The following is a 27,473-nucleotide window of genomic DNA, read 5'->3' as shown; positions in this document are numbered from 1 at the left end:
GCCGCCATTGCAGGACCCACTGCAGCACTGCTTCAGGCAACAGCTGTCTGAAACATCAATCTCCTCCTAAGCATGAGTGAGTGCTCGCTTACTACCACCCTTTTGTGTTGCTCCTGCCACAGCAAGAGCCGCGGGACGTCGATCCCGGCCCTGCCCCGTGCCCCGGTCGCTGGGCGGAGACAGCGGGACCGTGAGGGGAAGGAGGCGTGTCCCCGTGTCCCCTCAGCCCGGCCGCCATTTTGGGGAGCACGGCGCCGAGCGGGCGGTGCGCGGCGCCCTCTGGCGGCTCCCCGCGCGCAGATCCGCTCCGAGCGGGCGGCCGCCGGCCATGAAGTCCGTTTTCGTCACCGTGGGTACCACCAGCTTCGACGACCTCATCGCCACCGTCTGCTCCCCGGCGGCGCTGCAGGTGAGGCCCCCGTAACGGCGCTCCCCCTGCACGGCCAGGCACAGCGCCTCAAGCGGGCGCCTGCGCGCTGGGAGCTGTCCCGCCCTTCCCTTTCCCGCCAGCGCCTGCCTGAGGCGGCACCGGGAGCGGTTGTGGGGGGACGCTCTGTGGCGGGGAGCTTGAGGAGAGACGGTCTGTGGTACGAAGGGGGGATAGCAGTGGCCCCGGTGCCCTGCTCCCCGCTACCCCGCCACTCCACCGTCCTTCCGCCGCAGGTGCTGCAGAGCCGCGGCTGCGAGAAGCTGGTGCTGCAGGTGGGGCGGGGCGCGCTGGACCCGGCGCTGCTGGGCAGCCCGGACGCGGCTGTGGAAGTGGAAGCTTTCCGCTACAAGGAGTCGCTGGCTGAGGACCTGCGGAGGGCGGACCTGGTCATCAGCCACGCAGGTAGAGCCCCGGCTGTTTGCCGAGCCTGTTCTCCTCGGGGCAGGAGTGGAAATCGGTTGGATGAAGCCTGTTTCTCAGCAGCTCGGGGTGGGCTGGCAGTGAGTGTTCATGTCCACGCCTGAGATGAGTGGTTAAATGTTTGCTGTCAGGAGTCCCCCGTGTTAAAAGAGCGAGTAGGGTGATAGTTCATCTATCAGGGCAAAAACTCTGCGTGTTCTCTGTTTCTTCTGTAGGTGCAGGTAGCTGTCTGGAGACTCTAGAAAAAGGAAAACCACTAATTGTAGTAATAAATGAAAAGCTGATGAACAACCACCAGCTTGAACTGGCGAAACAGCTCCACAAAGATGGGCATGTCCTCTACTGCAACTGCAGGTATGGAGCTGCTGTGGCTGTCCTAACTGAACAAGCAGTGTTCAGCATCATCACTGGGTTACAGTACTGAGAATGTGGCAAGGAAATCTACGTCCTTCTCTGTAACAACCATGTGTTTACAAGGTGGATTTTCCATAGTGGATAGGTGCCAGTTTACGAGGTACCCAGGCTTTGGACCATGGCTCCTTTTACATTTTTTATTTTTCTTTGAGGGCATATGTATTCAGATTGAAAAATGAGCAATTTAAAGCAAATAGAAGTGACTGAATTTGGAACAGTCAGGTAGCATCCTAGAGGCACCTAATAGCTTCACTCTTTCTCTGCTCTTAGTAGTTGTTGGATTCTTTTTGGAAGTCCAGAAATAATACAACCCAGACCACCGGTTTGTAACCATGAGCTGTAAGGAATAAATTGCTCCCTGCAGACTTAGGACTCCCATTTTATCATTTTGCTATTTGGATTTTCCTTGTAAAGGGCACTAAAATTGACTCTATAGATGCACTGACACCATCAAATTGAAAGTATTTGGAGTATTTAGAATAAAACATAAAAATGGCCTCACTGGTATGGATCAGGAGCCCATGTAGTTCAGTATCCTCATTGCAGTAGCCATATGCAGATGTCCAGCCAAAAGTAGAAACAGGGCAAAAGCATATGGTACTTCCTTGTATTAGTTTCCCTCTAGTGCTCTTAAGTACTTTGATTCAGGAGGATTCCTAAATCAGATGCTGTCTAGTTAGTAACTTTGAATACCTCTGCCTTCCAAGTACTTTCTCAGGCTGCCTTTTAAACCAAACTTCCGGAATCCACCCCATCCTCTGGCAAGGAGTTTCACAGATTACTGCCTGTCACTTCAGGCGAACAAAACAAAACACTGAAAAACCCCAGAACAAACCAAACCACCAAACAACCCACCTCCCAAAAAAGTACCACTACCAAAACACACACCCATCCCCTTCCCAAAATACCACCGCCAAAACCACCAGCTCCTTTTGTTTGTTTATCCTAGCTCCTGTTAGTTTCATTTGCTGTCTTGTTTTGACTATATGTTACTGTTTTCTCTTTATGATTGTGATTGATTGCCCTCTATAAATAACAGGTGACCTCTAAGTTGACGGCAGAGGAAATGCAACTCCCATTACTTAGTCTGTATCTTATCCCTTTGCCCTGCAAATGGGATTTCATATGTTTTGGGAGAGCTTTCTGAAAAGACTAGGCCTGTCACTCATTTCTGTTGGGCAAGTCCCTTACCTTATTATCTCAGTGCTTCTGACAGCTTTGGAGACAGGAAGGAATATTTCTTTTTGTTGAGCAGTGCCTGGCATCAGAGTCTTATTTGCAGCCTGACAAAACCAAGCAAACAGATTGATTTAGCTGTTCTTCTGGCTCTGTGTTAAGTGGAGAACTATGCCGTGTGTTCAGCTACGATGGATTTCCTGGGATGGTTTATGGTGAAGATCCTCAGATCTTGTTCAGTCACCCAACATTGCAATCATGATTAGAAAGTAAAAGAGCTGAGGTTGTGTGGGACAGATTGAAGTGTGATCTCAGCAGTGCTGCCTGCGAGCAGTGAGGGTTGGGGCCCACTGCTTTGTGGGGTCTGTTTCAATACAGGTCCTTATTTTTGCTTCCATCCTAAAGGATTATGTATGGATGAATAGAAAGAAAATTGTGTGGAGAAGAAATTTCCCTTTGGGGCAGATTTCTTTTTAATGTTGGGTTTTGGTCTGTTTTTACAGCACTCTTGTGGAGACACTGCAGTCGATGGAGTTATCAACTTTGAAACCTTTTCCTCCTGGACAGCCAGAAAAGTTTGCTTTGTTCTTGGATCAAGTTTTTGGGGTTCAATAAACAATACAGAGGAATAAAAATGACAGAATTAAACCTTTATTCCTCTCCTAGTGAGGTCTTCCATACTTAAGAGTCCACCAGATGGGACAATCCCTCAAAGAAAATGTCTGTTAATATTAACCAACGTTAAATGGTTCCTGTTGAGTGCCAGGTTAAAGTTGTCTGTGCTACAAAGAGCACAGTGCCAACAAGGAGGGGGAGCATGAACGGTCAACTTTTTGGACAGACACGTATTTACCTCTCAAAACCTGCATGGAGTTGCTGATTCCAGTGAAGAGGACAAGCTAAATTACTTCGTAACCAATAGGGCATGTACATCATTGTCTCTTGACCATACTTGCCTAGTTCTAGTGGAAGTAAGTCACCCTTTTTGATGTTCCTGTGATGTTCTGCAAATAAGCAGATGTCTTCAGCTCTCATGTGGTTACAGAAGCACTGAATGGAGAATTGAAAAAGATAAATTGAAGCCTCTTTAAAGGGCAAGGGGCATGCATGTGGTAAATCTGGGTGGGAAGAGTCAAGAGCTGCAAACCTGCTGCCAAACTGTCCTCTGGTTTTGGGTGATTTACACCCAAAATACGGCATGGCTCACAGGAGAGGAACTGGCTCAGCAAGGCAGTCAATCCATTCACACAGCTACACCATCATGAGTTGGTTTGGACTTCTGTGGAGTGCAGCGTTTCCTGTTTGATGCTGACTGGAGCTCCCCATTTAAAGTATTGAAATTGTCAACTATGTTGATGCAACCATCAATTTGTTTAAGTAAATATTTTGAAAAACAAAGGGCGTTTGAACTTTAAAATGTTCACACAGGCTGTTTGGTTTGTAATACTCTAGAATTGTGTCAGTGTATAGTTGGTGCTAATAGCTCTTCCTGCAAGTACATTGTTTGTTGTTTGGTTTTTTTGTTGCCTTTGCTTAAAACAAGGAAATAACTCCTGGATCAGTGCATCTGATGTCCCAGTGCAATTTTTACTAGCAAGTTAAATACTTATGGAGTCATGTTCCCAATCAAATCAAGCACCAGGGCTATGTGAGGAATAAATAGTGCTGCACTGTTGTGCAAAAGTGATTTTTGCAAAGTTTTCCCTGGACACTTTATTAGAGGAAATTTTCACTTAACGATTTCTATAGAGCTGGTGTTCTCTCCAGTTTACTGCTCACTTAGCTCCAGCCTGAGAGCACGCAGGAATGTCGCAGGCAGTTTTGAATGACCAGCTGACTTTATGTGCAGTGGAAGGCATGTCAAGCAGTGAAATTGGAAGGTGTTAACTTGGCAAGGGCTCCCTTTTCTTCTCGAGATGCACCCAGGTGGAGGTAACCTGTAAGAAAGATGGGGAAAGACTTTTTAGCAGGGCCTGTTGTGATAGGACAAGGGGTGATGGTTTTAAACTAAAAGAGTGGAGATTCGGGCTGGATGTGAGGAAAAAAATCTTTACAACGAGGGTGGTAAACCACTGGCACAGGCTGCCCAGAGAGGTGCTGGATGCACTATCCCTGGAGACATTCAAGGCCAGGCTGGATGTGGTTCTAGTTGAAGATGTCCCTGCTCATTGCAGGGGGTTGGACTGGATGAGCTTTGAAGGTCCCTTCCAACCCAAACCATTCAGTGATTCTATGACCTCCGACGGGTTTACCGAGGTTCAAGGGACACGAACCCGCCGCCCCGGCCAGCCCCTGCGGTCGTTAAGAAGAGAGCGGAGCACTGACCAGTGGGCTCCTGGCGGGCACTGTAAAATGGCCGCTGCGGGCTCCCCAGGGGGGAGTTCTCGGGCAGAGGGAGCCGGGTCGGGCTGTGCTCGGGGCCGTGCTCCGCGGCCGGCGGGCAGTGAGGGGGATGCTGGGGCCGGGCCGGGCGCAGGTGGGCGCGTTGTGCGGCGGCCCCTCATTAGCAGCAGCCGCGCGGGCAGGCGCCACGCGCCGCGCAGCGCCCCGCGCGGAGCCCCCGCGTGCCGTTGCCGCCTCGGCCGTTGCCGCCTCAGCCGCTGTTGCCGCCGCTGCCACCCGGCGACGATGCAGAAGGGCTGGAAGAAGTACTTCGGACAGAAGTCCTTCAGCGAGGTGGCCATGGACAAGTACCTAGGCAGCCTGGGGCTGTACCGCAAGATGACGGCTAAGGACGCCTCCTGCCTCTTCCGAGCCGTCTCGGAGCAGGTAAGGCGGTGAGGCGGCTCCGGTAACGGTCCCGGCGCCTCAGACCCTCGCTGCGCGGTGTCTGCTGCTGGCTCGCGGGTGGGAGGTGATGCCGGAGACCCCTCCGGCGTGCCCGAGGGTTGCGATGTGCGAGGGGATGTGCGGTCACCCCGGGGCTCCCGGTCATCTGCTTCCCGCAGCTGCCTGTGGCGCCCTGCTCCGTGGAGTGTGTTGTGGTGGGGTTACCCACAAGCTATGAGTAAAATAAGCCTAACGGAAAGTGTAGTTAAACTCTGCAATTTTCTCCTTCATTCTTCTACAACCTTTATGTTTTTTCCAGCTGTTTTTATCTCAAATTCACCACCTAGAAGTTAGGAAAGCTTGTGTTTCATTTATGAGGCAGCACCAGCCTAACTTTGAATCTGTAAGTAATGTCCGTGTTAAGCAGCTTTGCACGTGTAGTTAAAGAGGGATGTGGGAGGGGGTGAGTGGTTTAACATGCACTGAAAACATCTCATGCTTTGCCAGGTTTCATGCACGTAAGAGAGCAGAAGCAGCAGGGTGCTTGCTTGCTTACCTTATTTGAGTTGCTATCACACAAGTTCTACTTGACTTTATATTCTGAAGCTCCTGAAATCAAGTTAGCAAGTTACTGATACCTCAGTAACCTGTAGGGTGATAGTTGTTGAGGTAGTATATTCTCTGTGGAGCAACCATTGCAGAATTTAGTAGATAGGAAATTCATAGGATTTTGGAGTAAGAAATGAACATCAAAAGATGGCTGAAAACTCCAGAGTGTGTGTAATTGTTGCATAAAGTAATGCTTTTTGGGGGAGTGTTTATTTTGGTGGGGTTTGTGTTTGCTTGGTTGGTTTTGGTGTGTGTTTTGTTCCCCTCACCCCCTTGTGGTCACAGTTAAGTGCTCAATCTAATGTAGGAGGGAAATGAGTCCCTGAGTGTTCCTCTTAATTTCTTTAGGATCTCTTGGTATTTCCACGTTGGTACCCCGTGCTCTATGGCAGGGAACAGTGAAGTCATGCTCCCAGTCAGACCATAGCCCTTCAGAAACCAAAACCGATAGGAATTGGCAGACTTCCCCAGTTTGGTGTCTGTGCTCCCAGCCCCTGTGCTGCTCCCTCCCATTCAACAGCTAGTAATGTTCAGCTTAGGTTTAACTTTGCTTTGCAACTGGCTACGTTTTTATATTTGTTTTATTCTTTATTTTGTTGGAAGTATGTGGAAGGATCATTTGAGAAATACCTTGAACGACTGGGAGATCCAAAGGTAAGACTGATCTAATACTTGTTAAGGGATTAAAATTTTAGGGGCCTGAACCAGGAAAATAATCAGGTGGTTGCTTAAAATTCGGTGGCATGGGGTTTTGTTTTTAGATAGACCCCAATCCTGGGGTCTCGTTTGCATAGGTACTACAATGGGTTTGTGCTGAATATTCACATGTATAAGAAATATCAATTTTAGTGGGGAATTGGTGTTGGTGCAAAGGAGCAATGTCTGCAGACTGGACAGGAAAGCTGAGGCCTCTCATGGGCCTTGTGCATAATTGCAGTTCTTCTCTAAGAAGGAAAAGGCAAAATGTGTAGTGTACATCACATCAAGTGTTGATCAGGTTTTGGAACCACCTGCTTCTTCCTGTACCCCCAGGTTCAAATACTAGAGTTCAGACTTTAGCCAGTAAGTGTGGTGGATGCAGCAATCTCTGAAACAAATGTAGTGGCTTTAAATGAAAACAAAAATACATCTTGAGTGATGTGATTAGGAGTTGCTGCCAGAACTAGCTCCATTTTACTCAGCTCATGCCCATCCCATGTTGCAGACTTTTGTATGTCATAAAAATGGAAATCCTAATATCTCAACTCTCAATGCATTGATTGTTTTAACCAATGGATGAGCTTGGTTAGATATGTTAATAGAACAGAGAACTAAAACAGAGTTCTCAATGTTGAAGGCTGCTCCACTATCTCATTTAATCTCATAATCTTGCACAGGAAAGTGCTGGCCAGTTGGAAATGAGTGCCTTATCAGTCATGTACAAGTAAGTGTCTCTTTCTTAAGTTTCAGTTTGTTTTGGACTTGATGGCATTTGAGTTCTGGCCCCAGAACCTTTTATTTGTTTGTTGCTGAGATACTAATGTGTGAAGCATGGTGAGAAATGCTACCCAAAGTTAAACTACAGTGTAAACGGCTGCCATCACAGCCCCTGTTCTCGTAGCCTGGATTAAGGGGAAGGTCAATTTCCAGGTGTGTTTATTTGTTATCTTTTTGCTAATGTTAAACTCGGAAGCTAAGGGCTTCCTTCTAGTGGCTGAAGGATGGAAAATGGGGAAAAACCAAGTAGCTGTGTAGTGGAAATGCTCTGTGGTAATTATAAGCATAACAAAAACTGATGTAGGTGTTCCTGAAAGCTCCAGTAGTGGGGAGTAATGGGCCTACTTCGCGTGTAAACCCTGGTATTTATGTCAAAGGTAACATAAGCCTGCACAAGTGCTGTTGTCTTGCTGGAAGTGCTGCTGAAAGTCTTGTAACAAGCAGTCTGGCTCTCCAGTGGCAGAAGGAAGAACCCTCCCTTTGCAGGCTCGTTCTGTTCCTGTACTGAAGGAACAAACTGAAGGTTTGCAAGAGTTACTAGTTTCCTGTACTAATCCTGCTGTAATCCTTTGCAGGGTGACACTTAAGACTTAATTGTGTGGGTGTCTGAGCACTCTGCTGTAAGCATAAATACTTGACCTAGTCTGTGACTAAGTGTAATGGTCTTTCCCAGATAACTATTTTCCCGTAAGGTGGGTGTTTGCTCATCTAGCTATTGCTGTATGGTAGCATTTGTTTATCAGGAAAAGTATTCTGCTTGATTTTCCTATAAACCAACAGGATTCTCTAAACAGCTCCCTGCAAACTTCTTCATGACATGGTTCTACTAAAAGTGTGTTCTTTCAAGTATTGTTTTTCCTCTGCTTACCTAGGCGAGACTTTATTCTGTACCGGTACCCTGGAAAGCCACCCGTTCATGCTACAAACAATGGCTTTGAAGACAAGGTGAGCAGAAGTGAGGCAATTTCCTACCCCTAAATCCCAACTACCTCCAGTCCTGCTTAGTTGTAAAAACTTGCCACTGGAATTGGGCTCTTGTAAGTCCAATGCTCTTGTGTACCTGCACGAAACCCCCAAACTGACTTCAGCTCATGGAAAAAGCACAGTATTTGCACAACGGTGAATTATAGTAGCTTTGCTTCCCATCTGAGGGTTGGATTGTGTGGTATTTTCCTGCCAGCCTTTTGTTACACCAGCACATTATTGCAAAGAAGTTTAATTTTGACAGGAAGAGGTAACATCACAATTCCAGAATGTTCTTCCATGTCTCTGAAATCCCTTTGGGTAAAAACACTTCTCAGTGGAAATTTGACTGATCCAAGAGGGCAAAATGAAATATCTGGGTTGAGATGAAGAGCAGAACAAGATATATTTGTCATATTGGTGAAGAGAAGGTGTTCACCACCCCCAGTACCTGTCTTCCTGACATCGGATGAGGTGGGCAGTTTTTCTTCCTGGAAAGGGGAAGTTAATGGGAATTGATTAACAAACTGATTCATTTCTATGACATACAAATTGAGCACAATTGAGAAAAGGAGCTAATGGAACTGCTTATATACACAAGAATTACTGCTGGGTGTCAAAAGAAGGCACATAAAGGAGAAATATTCTGTATTAGCTCCCATTTGCCCCCTCTTGTGTTTTCTGCAGTCATGTAGCTGTGTCCACACAATTCCCTGGCTAGCTTGGGCACAAAGCCAGTGAAGTTGCTGCAGTATGGATTTCAGTATGGGCTCCTATGTTTGCCAAAGAGGCTGGTCTGCTCTGAAATCTGTGCTGCTGCAGCTGTTCTCTGTTGGTTAGAGAAGAACTGACATTGTTTACATGTGCTTCTTTTTCTCTGTAGCTCAATCTAACTCCAGAATGAGCCAACTTTAAAAATCAAGCAGTATGGTCTAACTGTGTGTTTGTCCTCGAAGGCTTCATCACCAGAGCTCTCATTAAGTGTTGGCAGCTGTCTGTCATTAGCCTGCATCTACAGGCAGCAGCTCCTTCTGCTGTTGCTCATTCTCACCATGAGATGAGAGCTTGTGTTGGCAGAAGACATAGTGCACACTGAATTAAGAGCCCTGGCATCCCAGCTCCTGCTGGTTAACTGGGAAGCATCCTTCCTGGCAGTGTGCTGACAGCCAGGGCTCCTGCCAGTTGTGGTAAAATGGTAAGATGAGGTTTGATGGTACATGTTTACTTGGTGTGTCAGTGCATATGTTGCAGAAAGCAAAAGGACAACATAATATCTCTTCCTAAAAGCAGAGCTTTGCTGAGGGCTGGAGAAGTAGGTGCTTTTCTAGTCCCTCAGGCAGGGAATAGCAAAATGTGCCTTTGTTACTTGGTCATATTGGGATACTGCATTTAATAGCTTGTATTTATTTTACCTCTTGAGCACTTAGTGGTTTCAGAGGTAAGCTGGAAACAAACTATTTTATGTTTAATGCAGCATGATGTACAAATTGATAGTTTTCCTTGGCATAACAGATAAACTTATTTAGAGTGTTTACCTAGGATTCAGTTTTTAAGCTGATTCTACAGCTTTTTCATATTTATTATTGGGTTTTGTTGAGCTGGTATTGGCTGTAGAATGAAAGAATAATGTGGTCTTGAGCTAGGATATCGAATAGAGTTAAGTTTTACATCATTCCAGACTTAAGCCTGCTTTCTTTTCCCAGGTTTTACTGTGTTGTTCAGGCAATGGCCATTACGACTCTGTGTATACAAAACAGTTCCAGGAAAAGGCTGCTATTTGCCAGGGTAAACTTGAAATCCTTTTTGTATAGAAGAAAATTAGGTGTTTTCCTATGTTTATAAGCAGTGTTTGTTTTGGTTTTTAGAGGTGGGGTGGAGAAGGATGGAAGCTTGTTCATTGTATATTAACATACCTATTAAGTGAGGTATTGGACCAAATGACTTCCAGAGGTCCCTTCTTCCCACCTGAATTATTTTATGGTCCTCTCCTTAACTGAATGTAATATAACAAGTGCCTTGTAACAGTAGATAATATATGAAGATATGATTACCTTGAAAATTGCAGCAGTTCTTACTGATCTGGTGTTACCTTAATTTGGTTTGAGCTTTGTGTTGATTTGTTCAGCTGTATTATATGAGATCCTGTACAAAGATGTGTTTGGCATGGATGAGGAAGAATTAAAGTCTGCAGTGGAGATGTTTCGAAGTGGATCCAAGAAGAACAGAAACAATGTCTCTGTGGCAAGTGAAGATGCAAACTTTAATTGTCTTCATGAAAAAGTATCTGGAAATCCATCAGAAAAGAGGTAGTGTTTTGGGAAGGGAATATGAAAGTGAAAGGGAAGGAAAAAAAAAACCCAGACCTTAAAACCTTGCAAAGAGCAACTTTTTCAAGTTTTTTTTTTTTTTTTTCATGAGGTATTAACTCTTTTACCTGTCCTGTAACACAAACACAAAGCTGAAGTATATTATGGAAGTGAATGTGCTTTCCTTGGAGCTGGGAAGTAGCATGTAATTGAAAAGCCTCTGCTGCTGGCCATGTTATAGTTGTGTGTTACTCTGTAAAATGGCAGCTTATTTGTAAATAAAATTGATCTTTATGTCACCAGAATTTTATTTTTAGTGAAAAACTTAAAGTTTAGTTTGTTATCCTTCTAATCCTCTATCGCTCTGCAGAGGCAATAGTGTATGGATAAAATGAGCTCTGCTTGACTTTGTCCTTTTTTGAATGGAATCATACCTCAAATACACAATTAAATGGACTCCTTTAATTCAAGTCTGTCTGATCACTGAGGAAGAGAGGAACAGGCAGAATGTCCCTATAGAAACCCTCATATCTTCTGCTGCTCAAGTCACTAGGAAAGCTTGAGGGTTGCCTCTGAATGCTTGCAGGTGACATTGGTTTGATAGGTCTTAGGGTGTCGTCTTATACTTGACAGAGTTTAATCAGTGCGTGGGATCATCTTCATCCTTTCCTAATGCAAGCAGTAGCCATCATTAGGGATGAGTGTTGGAACAAGTAAAGATGATGAAATCAGGAGAAGGGTTGTCCTGTACTTCATCACAGCCATGACTTGTGTTTAAGGCAAAAATCTACCACTTGATGGCACCATGGTGCTTTTTCAGGTTATATGAACAATTGGTTGATTTTAATCCTGGTTAGAAATTGTGCATTGTATCTTTTGTAATCTTATTTTCAATTACTTAGACTGAACGACTGGGAAGGCAATGAGATTGACAGTCCACAGGAAGATAAGTTCAAACAAGGCATTGAAGAAGAAAAGGTTTGTCAGTTAGGAAAGAGTTCCTTATGGTGTGTTCTTTTTGTTGCTGTTGTTGTATGACATTACCCTTGTTAGGGCTATACCTTCTTTTCCACTGTTTTGAAATGACATTGTGGAAAGTGGGTGGCTTATTTCTTCCATCTGCTTGTCTCTTGGTTTTGCCCCTGAGTTTCTATTCAACTGGATAAGCCTTTTTCCTTTCTGAGATTCTCTTGTTCTTCTCTAACCCATATCCCTCCAAAGATGGAGCTGAGCAGATGTTTTCTGGTCTGCTGTTTGCTTTTCCTAGAAACGGTTTAAATCAGCTCACTTTTGTTTGAACACAGTACAAATCACTCTAGAACAGTTTGAGAAACTCTATAGAAACGTGTTTTCAGATTTAATAACTGAAACTCCCACCAACATCTGAAGCCATGGCTTCATTGGTCTAGTTGGCTTCCTTTGGTTCTTTATGAGTAAAGAACATGTTAGATGTTACTTTTGAGCTTGTTTCTAACCTTCCAAAGTCTTTTTGCTCAGTTTCTGAATATGTAAATGTGTTTCCATATTCTTGAGGTTTAGTTTTTAGGAAAATACAGTGGAAATGAAAATTTTGGAAAATAGCATGTGTACATTTTAAAATGTTCCATAGATACTGGCAGGGTGGAGACTAGGCTGAACATGCTAGATGCACTTGTTAATGCTTCATTTCAACTCTTGTTTCTAGCATCCAGAAAATCCATCAAAGATGCCTGTTCCTTATAAAGTGCTAAAGGCTCTGGACCCTGGGATCTATCGAAATGTGGAGTTTGATGTTTGGCTGGACAGCAGAAAAGGTATCTTTAAAAAAGCAAAACAAAAGACTTTCTGTACTAGGCTCAGTGTTAAATTTATGAGAAGCTGATTCTTCCCAGCTGAAATGTGAGGGATGCTGGTTAACCCAGCAAATACTTGTAGGTAGTACATCTTCTTGCTGGTAACTGGCTTCTTGGCTTCATTTCAAAGTATGAAATACACTGCTGCTGACACTGTATAATGGTTATAAGGTTGCTAAAAGTCTGACCTTTGCTACTTGCTGACTGCAGTATAGGAAATACAAGGACTCAAAGCAGAATGCAGAACTCTGTTACCATTCTGTTGTATTGGAAATCATTCAAATTCGGAAGGTTTTTGTTGCAGCATGTGTGCAAGGACTTCTGCTTTTTTAAGCACAGTTTTTGGCTTCAGAGATGTATAATAATGATCTCAAATTTAGCATTGAGATCTGTCAAATGAGTTTTTCCTCTTGCTTCCCAGCTCTCCTGGGATTGAACTTTCTGGAAAGATTTCATGGTCTTTGTGGCTTGGGATAGGTTGCTGCTTTTTGGGATACACTATGGCTGATCCATAAAGCAAGAAGTTACCAAGAGAGAGAAGTTTTGAAGTGGCATTTAATGGCTGACCCAGAGTGCTTTTCATACTGAAGAACTCCAGCATTTTACAACTGCATAAGCAGTAGAGGGTCATTAAAATTCTTGGAACAGAGTATAGTAACTAATTATCTATGTAGAGTACTGGTGCACAGAGAATCCAGGCGAGGAACAGAGAAAAAACACTGAAATCTAGCAGCAGTGAGACTTTAGGCAACGTTAGCTTTTCCTGGATAACATCTCAGTTTTGCCAAGTGCTGCCAGTACTGTGGCAAGACAAGACATGTTCAACATTCTTAATACCAGGATTGGTATTAAATGCAGGATTAACTCACAAAAGGCATTGTAGTATTGAAACAGTAGTGCTACTTACTGTGTTATCTGGATATTAGTGATCTCCTGTGATTTAGTGTGGTTATGGTCTGTTCTAAGAACATCTGTAGCTATTTCACCATTGCTATGGGGAATGTTCAGGTATGCAGAGGAAATACTTAATTTAATTGGCCTGTATTTTGTCGTTGGATGCTGTCATGAAGTACTTGTAGGATACGTGAAGAAAGAACAGTAGTTTAAAAGCTTTTTCCTTTTTTTATTATTCGTTTATTTTTAGAGCTTCAAAAAACTGACTACATGGTGTTTGCTGGGAGACAGTACTATTTAGGAGACAAGTGTCAGGTTAGTACTCAAAGGAGACTCAGTTATGATAAACTTCTAAAACTTCTTTAAATGGAGTATGGTAAGCCTTAAAATAATTTGACTTCATAGAATTTTCCAAGGCTTTTCTCATCCTCTTCCTTGTAGCTATTAATCTGACTTCCTTTTTAATTTCATTTCTTTCTAAAATCTCCTTTAAACATTGGGTAGCATGAAGGAAAAGCTGCTTGGAAATTCCTTGCAAACCAGTCATGTGCATTCTGTGAGTGTGGAAGTTCCAGACCAAGAGTTGAAAATGCACTGAGTGTGCTTTTGAGCTAGTTGTCTGTTAGATTTTCACTGGGGGTCAGCAGCAAGCCTGGACAGTCTTCTGCTTCTCAACAGTAATGTAGCAAATACTTTTGTAAAATAGAAAGGGAAGAGCTAAAAAGGGAGGAATAGCATGAGCTGGCCAGGAGATGCTGAAAAGAAGGTCAGTTTTCTTTGTCTTCTGATGGATGTAGTGAGGGCTTATTTTTGTATCACTGTTTTGAGGTAGTCCTGATGATTCACTCAGTGACTTGCTTCTAGCTGAGCAAAGCTTTCCTTTCCAATTTCCTATTTTATCTTCTGTTCTCCTTGAGTTCTTAAATAACGGTCGTCTTTGGTGCTTATCTGCTTGGCACGGTGTATAAAAATAAGTAAAGAAAGCAGGTATTTTACTTCTCGGTCACTCACAAGAATGATCGTTTTCTCCCTCCCTGAAGTTAGTATAGTGCTCCTTATTTTGCCTGCTATTTTGGAGAAGTATTTGAGACTCCTGAGCCAACATAGGATCAGCTAGGAGGAGGCTTTGCTATTAGTGGTTTGCAGACAGTATTCTGGATCCCCTGGTACAGTTTGGCTATTTTAGAGCTTCCCTTGTTCTCTTTCCAGGTACGTCTGGAGCCTGGAGGTAAGTATTACAATGCTCATATCCAGGAAGTCGGACAGGATGGCAACACCTTGACTGTGTTCGTTGAGGAGCTGGCAGAAAAGTAAGCAGCCTGGTGACACTTCGTATTTGAGCACTTTCTGGTTGAGTTTGTATATTCAGAGAGGCTTTAAACAGGGTTGTTAAGTTAGTTTGAAAAGAGAACCTAGACTTTCAAATACAAAGTGAAGCTTTGCTTCCTTGTTGGCTATCACTCTTCAAATACAGTGTTGCAGGAGTGCAATTTCTAATGACCAAAATCATTATTGTAATGCATTCTGTGAAATCTTGCTGCTTGCTCTTCTCTGGAATGTGAAAGTGATTTTTGCACTTTGGGCTTAATTCCTGGATAGCAGAATTCCCTCTGGTGTTGGTCTCTGGAGTTCTTATGTTGTACTGAAACAGCTGAATAATTGGCACTGCTGGTGGGTCTCATCACTTTCTCCACCTTGCTGTTCAAAGCATTCACCTTCCTCCTAGAATTCTGGTCAAACCCAGGATTCAGCTTGATGACATACTGCAAAAAACCTGTGTTGTCACATGCTTTCAGGTGTAGCTCTGTGCAGGGAAGAAAGACTTGACCAGGAAGTCAATATGTTGAGCCTAAATCCTAGCTTGCCTTGTTTAATAAACGAGTAACAGTCACGTGCTTGGTGTCAGGGAAAGAGATGATTTATTTTTTATTTCCACAAGCTTCCTACACTCCAGTTTGTGGGTTTTTCTGTTCTGTCTTATGTTGTTGTGCAGTTATACATATTGTATCCTTGTGGCACCAACCTTGGTGTTCTTCCTGCAGGCATGCAGTTCCTTTGGCAAACTTGAAACCGGTGACACAAGTGGCACCTGTCCTTGCTTGGAATATGGTTTCCACCAGAAAAGGAGGAACCTATCAGAAAATAGCAGGTGGATACTTCTCAGGAATAGGTTTGTACAAGGTTTCCACAACCATTCCTTCCCTTGGAGCCAGGGGGGAGGGAGGGAGGGAGGGAGGGAGGGAGGGAGGGAGATGCTTATGGCAGTTTTAACAGTAGCAGTCTTTGGACATGGGAAATGACTTAAGGCTGTGATATAAAACTTGGTCACTGCAGGGGTTTGATGTAAAGTAACCCTTTAGACAGAGGGATGAATTTGCCTTTGCAAAAGAGCAAATCCATTGAAAATACACAGCAAAGTGGTGTCGCTCTGAATTACCAAGGAGAAATTTGGCACTTGAAAACCAGATACAAAGATTGGGTCTGTGAATCAAGCAGCTCGTCTGGTTTGACCTTAGCAGAGGCGAATGGATGGTTTAGAGCTTCCCCAGCCAATTAAATATGGACTGTATTTGTTTAACTTCATAAAGGGATTTTAACATTGTGGTGAGCACTGGTTTGATCAGCTGCATTTGGAAGGTATTCACATATGAGATGTTTGTATTCTGCTCAGAACTTAGAATGCCCCCTGGAGCCTTCAGAATAAGGGTACACTTAAAATGCGCTTTTTCTGTGATAGGCCATTGACCCTCTTTTCTGAGTGTCCAAATATTGACACGTCTCAGCTGATAAAGAGAGCGTAGCTCTGGAGTCAGGTGTTTAAGGTGTAAATCTGTCTTTTCTGTCCTTAACTGAAACTGCAGAAATGGATGTGAAGACACGGAAGAGAATGTCTAAGAAAATTCGTGGAAAGGAAGTTTTTATGACTGTATCTTACAGCAGGGGTCAGGCAGTTCTTCCACCCCGGCTACAGCACGGTGTTCCTTCGGGGCACTCTACTCCACTTCATTGCTCACAGGGTGGTGGAAACATGCCACCTTATGAACCCTATCATCCTCAGAATGCTCCTCAGAGACATAACCGTGGATTTGGGATGTCAAGGTATGAAGCCTTGAAAACCTGTCTGAGATCACCACTTGTTTTCTATTCATTCTTGCTGCAGACTAGTTAGGAAAGAGTTTGTGCTATTTAGTAGGTAAAATTGCAAATGAGTTCCATCTGAGAGGCACTTCCTGGTAATTGCACCTTTTACCCTTTAAACTTAGGGGATCTGCCCGATTTATAAACAGGCACAACATGGTTGGCCCTCACATAGCATTCTACCCCAGTCCAGGAAAGAGATGCTATCAGAGCTATGACAATTTCTGCTGCAGGTCCTGGTAAGTGACTATAAACCTCTTTACAAAATGTTGCTCTAAAAGAGCTGGGGAGGATGGTGGTACATGGAGGGCTGAGTTGGCTGTTAGTGGCACAGTATGAAACAATGGGTTTATTGTGCCTCTCCAAAAAGCACGGAGTTAAAATGGAGCAACGAAACCAAGGTGAAACTCCAGATGGTGGCAGTTCTTAATCTCCTTTCTTGTTTTTAAAGCTCATACAGCCGTAGCTGCCGTCAGATGCAGTGTGTGAATAAGGAGTGTCAGTATGGGTTTGTACCAGGGAGTGGAGAGGAGCCTCAAGGACCAGAAGAAACTATAACTTTCTATGAAATAGAAGGAGAGGATGACACTGCTTTTCCTCCTTTACCAGTAAGTTACTAACAAAGGATATATATGTTAATATCTCTCGAAGGGTTGGGAGCTGTACCAATGCACAGCACTTGTTTACCTAAATACACAGCAGGTTTGTTTTGTTGTTTTTCCTTTTCCCTTAGAATCAGCTGTAGCAGTGAATGTGTTTGAGAAGGGATGGCTGAAATGAGTCTAGATCCTGTAAGAAACCGTGCTTGAAACCTCAGTTTCTCTAAATGTTCCACTTCTTTCTCCCTCCCTTCACCAGCAGCACTTGTTTTCTCTTTAGTGTATTTTCATAAAAGTAGGGTCATATTTCTCCTTTCTGTTGCAGTTTGAAAACAAAACAAAATCCCTTCCTCCTGTAGATGTCTGTCTCTAAATAGTGTGGGAGACAGCTTTTCACTTGTTTGCCACACTGTAATTTATCATTTGTGTAACTAGATTCAGAAAGCGTATAGTGATAGCCTGGATTGTGCCTGTGAATCTGTAGTTGTGATGTTTTGGGGCTAACATGTTGTTCCTGAAACCATTTCTTCTGCTACAGAAACAGGAGAAAATTCCAGATATAGACTTCTTCTAAAACAGTCTTTCTGTCAGATAGGAGATAAAGTGGCCCAGTGTAGTCTTAAAGTTTAAAATAAATCTTTTATTTGTAGTCTAACCCTAGTACAAAGCTGGATATGCTATAAAGAATCAATTGATATTTAGGGATCTGACTAGGAAAGCAGGAATTTTCTTTTTTAAGAAGAACCCTGGTAGGTTTGAATTTTTACTGTGTTGAAGCAGTGAACTTAGCAAATGTTAGACTTGCATTTGAATGAGAAAGAGGGGAATCTGCTCACGGCTGTTTCAGCAGCAGCCATTGTTTAATTTTTTCCTCATGTGCCAGATCTGTAGTCTTTGCTCTGTTTTTCTTCCAAGAATGTCAAGGAATAGGGACAGATTATCCTTCAGTGTTTTTTCCCCACCACAAAATCAATACAGCTCACTAGCTTTTCGTCCCCTTGATAGACTATATACCTGCAGCTCCTAATGAATAGTTTTTCATGTTCATTCAGTGACTTTGTATTGTCAATGCCAAAGCCTTTTCTCTGTCTCTCCCTTGTCTTGTTTAGTCAAGGAATAAAACATTTCCTGGGGAAAGATGCATCTCACAGAAAACTCTGCCATCCTACTAGAGGCCTGGTGGGAGAATCTTCTGACTTACCACCTCTGCTTCAACCTTGGAAATCTTACAAGCCTCTCTGAGCACTTTATCGATCTCATAGTCACCATGTCTTCTGAGGAGAATTTTGAGTGTCACCTTAGCCATCACAAAAGAGTGAATCAACTTCTTTTACTCGAACATTCCTGCTTCAGAAAACTCTTATCTTTTAAATTTTGGTGCAGCTAAGGACTGACTTCAACACAGTGTTGTGTGAAGTGTTAAGGAGTCCTGTGGGAAACCTGAATGGGTGCTGCTTTCTAAAAGAGTCAGGCTTGTGCATTTTCTAATTGTGGCTAAAGAAAACCTTTTTCCATGCAGCTAGTGTAGTGGATGCACTGATCTGGTGGTGGTGCGATGGGAATGCTCCAGCATGAGGAAAAGAGGAGTCTTTGTTGGGGGTAGCAGTCTTGGCTGTTGTCTGGGGACTGCTTCTTCCTTTTGAGCTTTGAGCTTGAGATAAAGCTGGCTATGGGAGGGAACAGCTTGACTGTATGGCATAGGGCAGTGGTAGGTCTTCAAAAATGAATTAGCTGAAGTATATTAGGCAAAACCAAAGGTAAAGGCAAGAAACGTGTCAGTAACCATTTTGCTGCAATCAGGGTGCATAGGAATGGGCACACAAATGGTGATCCTAGTAAGATTTGGTTACAGCAAGCTTGGTCTGCCAGCCTGTATCTACTCTGTGTGTGTGTGTGTGTGTGTGTGTGTGTGTGTGTGTGTGTGTACAGAGTATGGAAAGGCTTTAAACTATTCCTAAATTCATGCTTTTGATTTTGCTTTTTAGAACCAGGGTAGCCCTGCTCCCATTATCCATGGTACAGCAGGATTCTGGGTAGCAAGGAGAGGCCCAAACTCAGATGTGCCTAACAAGCAGATCCTGAATTCCTGTGAGGAGGAAGAAACAAATGAAAATGGTGAGTTTTTAAAGGATGAGTGGGTGAACAGAAAAGGCATGTTTAGAAGATCTTCAAATTGTCAAAGTAGGTGCTTTACATCTCCTACAGATCTGTTTCTTGGGAGCTTTGAACGTGTGTGTGAGCACAGTATATTTCTTTGTTGTGTGCTAGAACTGTGTCACTTCTGTTTGAGCTTGCTACACCATCACCCTTGTGATTGGGTAGGTCAGGCAAGCAAAGTTGCCGCCTAAAAATGCATGGATGCATGGTGTGAACTTGGTAATGGCAACCTTAATACTTGGTGGTGTAAAAAGATGAGGATATCTTGAGAGTTTTTCTCTCTTTCCTGCACAAAAGATGGTGATCCTGAAAGCAGCTCATCAATGGATACACTGAAATGTAATTCTGGTAACTTCAGCTTTAAGCTTTTTTCTTTTTTTCTTTTTCCCTTTGAATCAAAGCTTCCTGTTCTCTCCCTTGTAGGGAAATTCCATGAGGAATATATCTGTTCACCTCCAGGTAAGTAAAACTGGAGTGTTTACTGCTAGAACACTTGCTGACTGCAATGCACTCATTGTGATCTTTTTCTAAGTTTCTGAAGCATTAAATTTAATGCTGCTTTTTTCAATTATTTTTGCCAATGCCTTCCAGATCCTGACTGTGACACTGCAACAGTATTTAGTTCAGCAGAGCCTACGGAAAACTTGGTAAGCTTTAGTCACTGGCTGTTCAGATTAGGAATCCCTGAAGTGTGCGGCATTCTTCATAGAAACTGTCCTTGGATGCAGGCTTAACATCGTAGGTCAGAAACCTCTTGTGAAAGAAAGGAATGATGGTTTTATTTATATATTCACCATCCCCTCCCCCTTTCCTCCCTAAATATTGAGGGTTTTATCTGAGTCTGCAAGTACAGTCTGCATTGCACAAGATACATTAATGATTTTCCACCTTCCCCTCCACAAAGAAAGTGTGTAGCTGAGTGCTGTTTACTTTTCTTTTTCTGCTTCTGACAGCACTTGCTTTTATCGTGCTACCCTTCAACTCCTATTGCAGTTAATCTTACTCCTCCACTGTGGGACTGGAGAGATCTCACCTCTGATAGAACTGATTGTGGAATTCTTATTTTTTTTTTTTTAGTCTGAAACTAACTCTTTAGCCATCTGCTGGTCTGCAGTGGGTGTGAAAGCCAGTCCAGTGCTTGTCACAATAAAATTGCTTTTATTCAAGTTACAAAACATTTCCTCTGTGTGTGTATAGTCCATAAATAAATTTTTTAAAATAGGGGTATGGTGTGTGTGCCTTGGGACTTCTTTTGCCTCTTAAATGGACCATGCTTTACTTTGGAATCCCTTCAGGAAGAAGGGGCAGTCTCTGTGTCACCTCAAGATGGAGTGGCCTCCTACAGCTGTCCCCAGAAGGTAGTATCTAGTACTTTATTGTGGTAGCCCTGTGGAGAGGCAACCACTCTGCTCAGTTAGTGCCAGTGTATGGGGTCCCTTTACGTGCCCCTTCACAGCATCTTGTAGAAGGGTGAGAAGATGCCTTGCAACTGGTATTTTCAAGCCAATTTTTAGAGAACTTGGATAGTTAGCTGCCTCACAGCTAGGACTTCCAAGATGCATTTATGTGAAGTGAGAATTTTCTAACTATGTGATGTTTCCATAGTCTTTGTCAAAGCAAGTTGTCTACTGAGTACTCTGACTCTTTTCCAGGTGATGGTGAATTCTGCAGCTATCTCAACCTCTACAACTGTTTATGCTGCTCCAGCTACAGGCTTCTCCTCAAATTCTGCTGCCTCCACTTCAGCCAGTGCCACAACAGCAGTTCCCCCACAAACAGCAGTCCAGCCGGTCATGGTATCTCCCCCTTCTATAGGGAGGCCAGGTAGAGTGTGCATGCTGCAGCTGTGGGCATGGATGTTTGACGTTTAAGGATCACTTGCTTTGGCTTAAAATGACTTAGTAGTCGTCGTAACTTCACTGCTCGCTTCTTGCTTTTGTATTTTGAAGGAGACAGTTGGCTCTGAATTTGCATGGGAATTGGAGGTATCTGCTTTGGGTTCCCCCCTCATCACCTTTAGCTGCCAATGTCAAGGGTTGTGCTAGAAAGCTCTTTTCAGAAGGCAGAAGTTCGTGGCAGCTCCCTTCTCCCCAGTTTCCTACAGTTAATTTTCCTCTTGAGTTAAGATACTTGTCCTGAGGCTTTACTTTTGCTTCCAAAAGAGTCTCTGGTTGTCATGGTTCAAGATCCCCACAAATGCCCAATTCATTTTTGTGCCCTTATTTTGCTCCTCTACTTGGTTACATGAAGCTTGCAGATAGACATACAATTAAGGCTTGTGAGATTGGAACCTTCCCATCTGGTTTTAAAACTTCTGGATTTCTTTTAAAGTGATCACTAAGGAGAACTTAGTTAAAGTTTGTATGTAGGGGCACTGAGATGAGGAAGAAGTGCATGCTGAATCGTGTAACTTAGCATCTTGCTCATTTGACGTGCCATTGCAAAGCTGACTTTTGTTTCCTTCTAATTATAGCAGTTTCTTTGGTGCCATTGCCAATTTATTCAGCCCCTCTTCCTCCAGTCAGTGAGGTGGGAGAAGCTGGTGCCGTTCTTCCACCTTACTCTTGTGATCCCAATGGCAGTGATCTGCCTCGAGGTAATGACAGTATTTTGTGCTTTTACTACTGCTGCTCTTCGGCACGCTTCTGACTCGTGTTCTCCATGGAAACTTCACAGAATACCTATAGTGAGAAGAAATGGCTCTTGGCAGCTTGCAGGGAGTGAGAAATAATGTTATGGATGCTTATGCTAAAATTGATTTAGTTTCCAGTTCTGAATAGCAAGTTCGTATCTGACTCAAATATGTGATTACCACAGCCTTAAACAGCATCCTAAAGAAATGAATACCAAGGCAGAGGGTGCTTGGCCTGTATCATACTGGTTCTTGGTGGAGGAATCATTTGTCTGATAACTGATTAAAAAAACCCCCAAACAGTTTTCTTATAGTCATGTTGTTGCATAACTGAGTGGCATATTGTGGTGTTCTGCTGTAGGGGTTCAAAAAGTCATTCTGTGGTGGTATAAATAGGGGATAAAGTGTAGGGTCATGTTGTTCCATGCGTGCACAGCCTTCTCATGTACTGCTATCAGTTAGGGTGGTATTGAGAGTGCATTTTGGCTGTTAAGCAATGAGTGTGTGAAGACCAACATAGCACCAACAGCAGGGCTGCTCAGAAACAACTTTCAGCTTTATCAGCTGAAGGTGGACTTCATTTTGAAAGTGGTAATCTTCAGTCCGTTTGCTCTTATAATTTAAGAATATCAGCATACTGATTGTATCAGACAGCTGAGCTTGCTAAGCTGTGCAGCGGGCACTGAAATAGTTGATGGTTTTGTTATTAATTTATCCCTTTATTCTCTCATGTTTATGGTTCACAAGTCATAAATAGAGCCTGTAATTCACAGAGCTTTGTCTAATAATCCAGAGATCAAGCTAAATGCCTCAGCTACAGCAAAAATGGGGCTGCTTGCTGTTATGCTGCATAACTTACTTTTCTCTAGATGAGGAATGCTGTGAGGCCCAAGTGTGCCACCGTTGCATCACTGCACACATCTCAAGAGGCAGATAAGCTGTAGCCTACGCTTAAGAGCAGCAGTCCAAAACTGGCTGTTCATGATTTTGTTGTTCAAGTAGTTAATATATCTCTGCACATTGGTTAAAGTACACGGGGTTTTTTGATGTCCTCTATACACTGAATATGTTGAAAGTCTGTGCATTGTAGCTGGCTTGTTCTAATAGCTATAGACAGAGCAGGTGATGGGATTTTATCACACTTGCTACCTTTAGTTCAAGTTCCTGAATCTCCCATGTTCTCTGGTGTAGATAGTAGCTACTCATTCAGGGGCAAGCAAGGGAAGGAACTGGATGCATGTCTGTAGGGACTGTGAAATCCAAGTGTTCATTTTTGCACTGTTTTGAAAAGTGTAGTTTCACTATCACTGTGACTTGATCTCCTCCCCACCTCCCTCCCCCAAAAAAACCCCATCCTTGTAACAGGCTGAATTTCAGCTATCTGACAGTTATAGCTTTCATTGCATCAGAATGTAAAGCTTCTGGCTTTTATTCAAAAGTGAATAAACGAAAATCTTTTTAAACAAAATCTATTACTTGAAGATGGAGCATGAAGTATTTTAGTAATTCAAATTGTTTTCATGCTTGGTTCAATGTGTTGCCATCTAAATTAGCTCTGACCCTGTGTGCGACTTTCTTCGATGTGCTAATCCTAGAGGGCTAAATTCAGGTAAGATAAAGAGCTACTCTTGATATCTGCAGTTCAGGTAGCTGTATCTGATAGGTTGCAGAATAACTGGGCTGAAAAGCCATGGATTCTTTCAGTTGCATTTACCATGTGATGTGCTTGTCAGAAGTTGGCAGGTTCCAAAACACTGTGGCAAGGCTGCTCAAAGGCCTGCTGCTTTCACAGGTACTGCTCGTGTGCTCTACAGGAACTCTGCTCTCTTGCCCCTGCTCTCAATTCCTGCTGGTGTTAATCTTGAATATTCAGTTTTCTAAGTCCCTGCTGCAGTAGTACCACTCTAGATGATACCATGTGCACATCAGGGTTAGCGGTTTTCAGCTTTAGTTGAATGCCCTTAACCCAGGCTTCTGGCACTTGGAAGAATTGGGTGTTAAGTGTGCTGACAAGAATCTGGAGTGGATGTGGATTAACAACCTCTTCAGACCCTGCCTGTAGCTCTTCAGCTGAGTCACTCCATGTAATACTGGCCATGTCCTTCTTGGCATAAACTCTAGAAGCTTTTTTAAAGGATTTTAAGGTTGGTAGTTAATAAGTCATTGCATGTAGCAGTTATGTTGTCACACTGCTGTAGGATAATCTGCATGGCCTTTTAAGTTCAGAAATCCAGAAGCTTTGGAGTGTAGTACAGAGTATGTTGGTACACTTGACCTAGAGTTCTGTATGCTTTGCTAATGATACTTGCAGGCCTGGTATAGATTGGGAGTGTGACTTGCCAACAGAGTGAAGTCCTGGACTTGGGAGGAAAATCTGCGGAAAATCTGCTGTGTTCAGATTTGGTACATCTGCATTTGTTCCAGTTTTCAGTCTCTTGGATCTTGTTTTAGTGGTGCTTAGGGCTTTTGAAACATGTTTATTAACATGGTGACCTTAGATGTCCACCCCTTACCTGCTTGCTTTTGTTTGTATTTGAAGGAGCTGTTGATAAAAGACTGCTTGATATTACTGTGTTCCAGAGACTGCAGTAGCGTTCAGGACTGACCAGAGCTTCTTATCAGCACAGCAAAAATTCTGTCATGGTTTTTGTCCTGCTTGCATCATAAGATGAGATTTTTCAGCCTTCAACATGGTCTTTGTGTTTCCATCTCGGAGTGGTTAACTTTTTTTTGGCTTAGCTATTGCTTCATAAGGTATTCATGTTTTACTGAAGATTGACTTGATTTCTAGGCATCTGAAAGAGGAATATAAACAAAAACTGGTCTCCTACTGTCCTGGCTTCTGTTCCAGCATTCCAGACATCAGTATTTCCAGTATCAGTTTGTCACTTCAGTCTCCCAGCTCTTCCTTTGTACTGTTACCGCTGCTATGAAGCAGCTGTTTCATTGAGCTCTTAGGCTTGTTTTGCATAGATTTGCATAAACAATTGAAGAACAAAATCTGATTAAAAAAACCCCACCAACAACTTGTTCCACATGTAGATGCAGTTTCAGCTGGATACTAAAAAAAATGGCATTTATTTGAGGCTTCGGGTTATTTTTGGTTGTTTGCTGGCTGTGGTCAGTGTCACAGCCAAATCACCAGCACTTTGGGGAGTTAAGCTTAATGCTGTCAGATGTAAGGAAGGATCTGTGTGCACTTCCTAAAATAGCTGCATGGATTATTGCCCTGATCAAATGTGCAGTGAAAAGAGTTGAGAATTGGCAACAGCAGTGAAGCAACAAATCCCGTGTATTTCCAGGTTGGGGTTTGCATTTCTGATGCTGTGCCTACCTGCAGCAAAATGCAACATGCAGGGCTGGTGCATGGGTTGGATGGGTGCACAGGCCAGCAATGTGGAGCCAAGGCCCTGGTCTGGGGAGAGAGGGGTAGGCAGAAGATTATGTGTGTGGTAACTCTGAAGGTGTTGTCCAGTTGAAGTCCTTAGTGGCTTGCTCCTTCTGAGCTGTCTCCCTGCTTTTCCCTTTCAGGGTCCAGGGGTACTAAAGCAAAGTCTGTGTGCATGTACTCGCATGCAGACCTACTGCTGTGGAATAGGTGACTTGCTTTTCCTGAGCCTTTAAAACAGATCTGTATTTGAATCTGAGAAATCAACAGTTTTTCTCAGAACTGCACACTTCCAGAACTGCATCACAGGATTAAAACACACATTTTTCCTTTCAGTGCTCAGCTTTAAAGGTTTAAAACTGCTTCACTGTTTAGGACAGTTGGAAATGTGTTTCCAAGTTCAAACCCCTGTTGTTCTTGGAGCGTGGTTTCAAAGTTCCTTCACACATCTGTGATTGCTTCTCAGTATATTATGTATTTGCCCGGAGGCAAATGATTCAGTACATGGACGACAAGTAAAAAACTACTTGCAAGAAAGCAGGGAATGGAGCACCCTTGTGAGGAAGGGGAAAGAATTAACATAATCCTTAACTTCCCCCCCCCTCAATTTTCTGACTTGATACAGCAGTTGGGGGGGACCCTCAAAACTAGGTCAGAAGATCTTAAGTAAGAGTAACTTAAAATGCTCTTAATGTGCATAAATTTCTTTTGCTTCTCAGTTTGTACTTTTATGTTCTTTAATGTCACATCCTTTAATTTCAGATACAAAGGTCTTGCGGTACTATTTTAATCTGGGATTGCAAGTAAGTGCTTTTAAAATGTACAGTAAATTGCCTGCAAAACCTGCTGGTTTTCTTGACAAATGCACTGATGTATTTGAGACTTCCAGGTGTGCTAAATGTGCATCCTGCATGCTTGACTTAATATATATAGGCTTGCTTGGTGGAGATTGAAGTATAGCTTAGGAAGTGAAGTTGTAACTCAAAATGTGAAGCATACTAGCGTGTATGTTTAGTCGTTTTACTTTGGGTTGTGATGGTGGCTTTTGTTCTTGCTTTTGTTTTTGTAGAGGATGGTGGATAAATACTGTTCTTTCTATGAAGATGTAAGGGGAAGAACCTGAGCCATTCTTAAGAAAATTTGTGTACTTAGACAAGACATCAAACACCATGTAGAGATGTGTGTTTTGAGTCTTCTAGGACTTGTACAATTGTGTTCAGACTGGTTGGCACCATTTGTCTGTGTTCTGGGAACTCTTGCTCTGCTGAAGAGTTATCTCTGCACCAGTAGGCATATGCAGTGTCAGTGCTGCTGCTCAGGGAAGTAAAGGAAGTTACGTCAGCTTCTGTAGCTGAAGAAATAGGGAAAATCTTTGTGACAAAGTTCATAGGTGGGAATCTTCCTTCTCTGTAGAGCTTTCTGACACAACAGCAATTTGTGAGGTGGCTACTGCTGCAGGTATTGCAATGTCTTTTCTGGTAGGCTGTATTGGGGTGTTTTGGTGTGTGTAGTATCTTAAGGATCTAGGAAGGAAGAAATGCACTTCTTCTTAACTTTAGACCTGAAGCTAGCAGTGATTTGGAAGAGGGATGGAGAGTTTGTGGTTGTATGAGTGACCTTGTATCATTTTTCCTTTTCTCGAAGTACTACCATCAGAGCTATTGGCCTCCCATGATGTATGTAGAGCCAGTGCTGCCCCCATCACCTATGGAAGTTTATCCAGCATATACTGAGCCAGCTCCTGTGCTAGATCAGTCAGTACATCAGCTCTACACTGATGCTGGGCGAACTGAAATCCACCAGGTTCCCTTGGAAGCACCTGCAAACGGTTAGTATTTGAGTACAAGACCACACAGACAACAAATGAGAGTGAGGGAAGAGGTTTTCAGGGCTGCTTGCCTGCAGCTTTGCTATCCTATGGGAAGTGTGAGGTTGGGAGGTCATAGAATAAACCTTGTTAGGGGTTATCACAAGTTCCTCTGCCATCTGTGGTACTTTGAAGTATGTCACTGGCACTGGTGTAGCCACCAATGTGTCAAGGGCTTTCTAAAGCCATAAAAAGGAAGAAGGAATCCTTTCCTAGGCCTGTACCAGGTATGCTAACTTTAACTTGGTAGAAATCTTTCTAAAACTCTGAAGGAGTGTTTTTGCTTCCTGATGAGCAGATAGTCAGGGTATCAAACCAGAATGCTTGTATTTTTAAAACTGAGTTTTGGCAAGCATTTCAACTTAAAGCTTGTAGATACACTTGGCAGTAAATAGAGTATTGT

At 43.2% G+C, this 27,473-nt stretch overlaps 1 protein-coding gene across 1 annotated transcript in view; it reads left to right on the top strand.

Annotated features, from left to right (window-relative positions):
* Positions 1-233: 233 nt before the first annotated feature.
* ALG13 (ALG13 UDP-N-acetylglucosaminyltransferase subunit) overlaps positions 234-27,473 on the top strand; it is a 28,872-nt gene continuing 1,632 nt past the window's right edge. Inside the window, exons 1-27 of the mRNA XM_030496618.1 lie at positions 234-409; positions 664-832; positions 1,066-1,204; positions 2,944-3,053; positions 4,815-5,209; positions 5,529-5,612; positions 6,422-6,472; positions 7,195-7,241; positions 8,167-8,239; positions 9,961-10,042; positions 10,383-10,563; positions 11,466-11,541; positions 12,248-12,356; positions 13,540-13,604; positions 14,499-14,599; positions 15,332-15,459; positions 16,151-16,388; positions 16,553-16,666; positions 16,879-17,035; positions 19,012-19,141; positions 19,607-19,642; positions 19,775-19,830; positions 20,479-20,541; positions 20,836-21,007; positions 21,657-21,779; positions 25,966-26,006; positions 26,848-27,031. Of these exons, the coding sequence (XP_030352478.1) occupies positions 329-409; positions 664-832; positions 1,066-1,204; positions 2,944-3,053; positions 4,815-5,209; positions 5,529-5,612; positions 6,422-6,472; positions 7,195-7,241; positions 8,167-8,239; positions 9,961-10,042; positions 10,383-10,563; positions 11,466-11,541; positions 12,248-12,356; positions 13,540-13,604; positions 14,499-14,599; positions 15,332-15,459; positions 16,151-16,388; positions 16,553-16,666; positions 16,879-17,035; positions 19,012-19,141; positions 19,607-19,642; positions 19,775-19,830; positions 20,479-20,541; positions 20,836-21,007; positions 21,657-21,779; positions 25,966-26,006; positions 26,848-27,031 (3,205 nt within the window). The 5' untranslated portion in view covers positions 234-328. The remainder of the gene's footprint in view (positions 410-663; positions 833-1,065; positions 1,205-2,943; positions 3,054-4,814; positions 5,210-5,528; positions 5,613-6,421; positions 6,473-7,194; positions 7,242-8,166; positions 8,240-9,960; positions 10,043-10,382; positions 10,564-11,465; positions 11,542-12,247; positions 12,357-13,539; positions 13,605-14,498; positions 14,600-15,331; positions 15,460-16,150; positions 16,389-16,552; positions 16,667-16,878; positions 17,036-19,011; positions 19,142-19,606; positions 19,643-19,774; positions 19,831-20,478; positions 20,542-20,835; positions 21,008-21,656; positions 21,780-25,965; positions 26,007-26,847; positions 27,032-27,473) is intronic.

This window comes from Strigops habroptila, chromosome 9 (genome assembly GCF_004027225.2).
Source record: "Strigops habroptila isolate Jane chromosome 9, bStrHab1.2.pri, whole genome shotgun sequence".
NCBI lineage: Eukaryota > Metazoa > Chordata > Aves > Psittaciformes > Psittacidae > Strigops > Strigops habroptila.
Note: the sequence above shows the minus strand (reverse complement) of the source record. Positions and strands in the feature narration are given on the sequence as shown.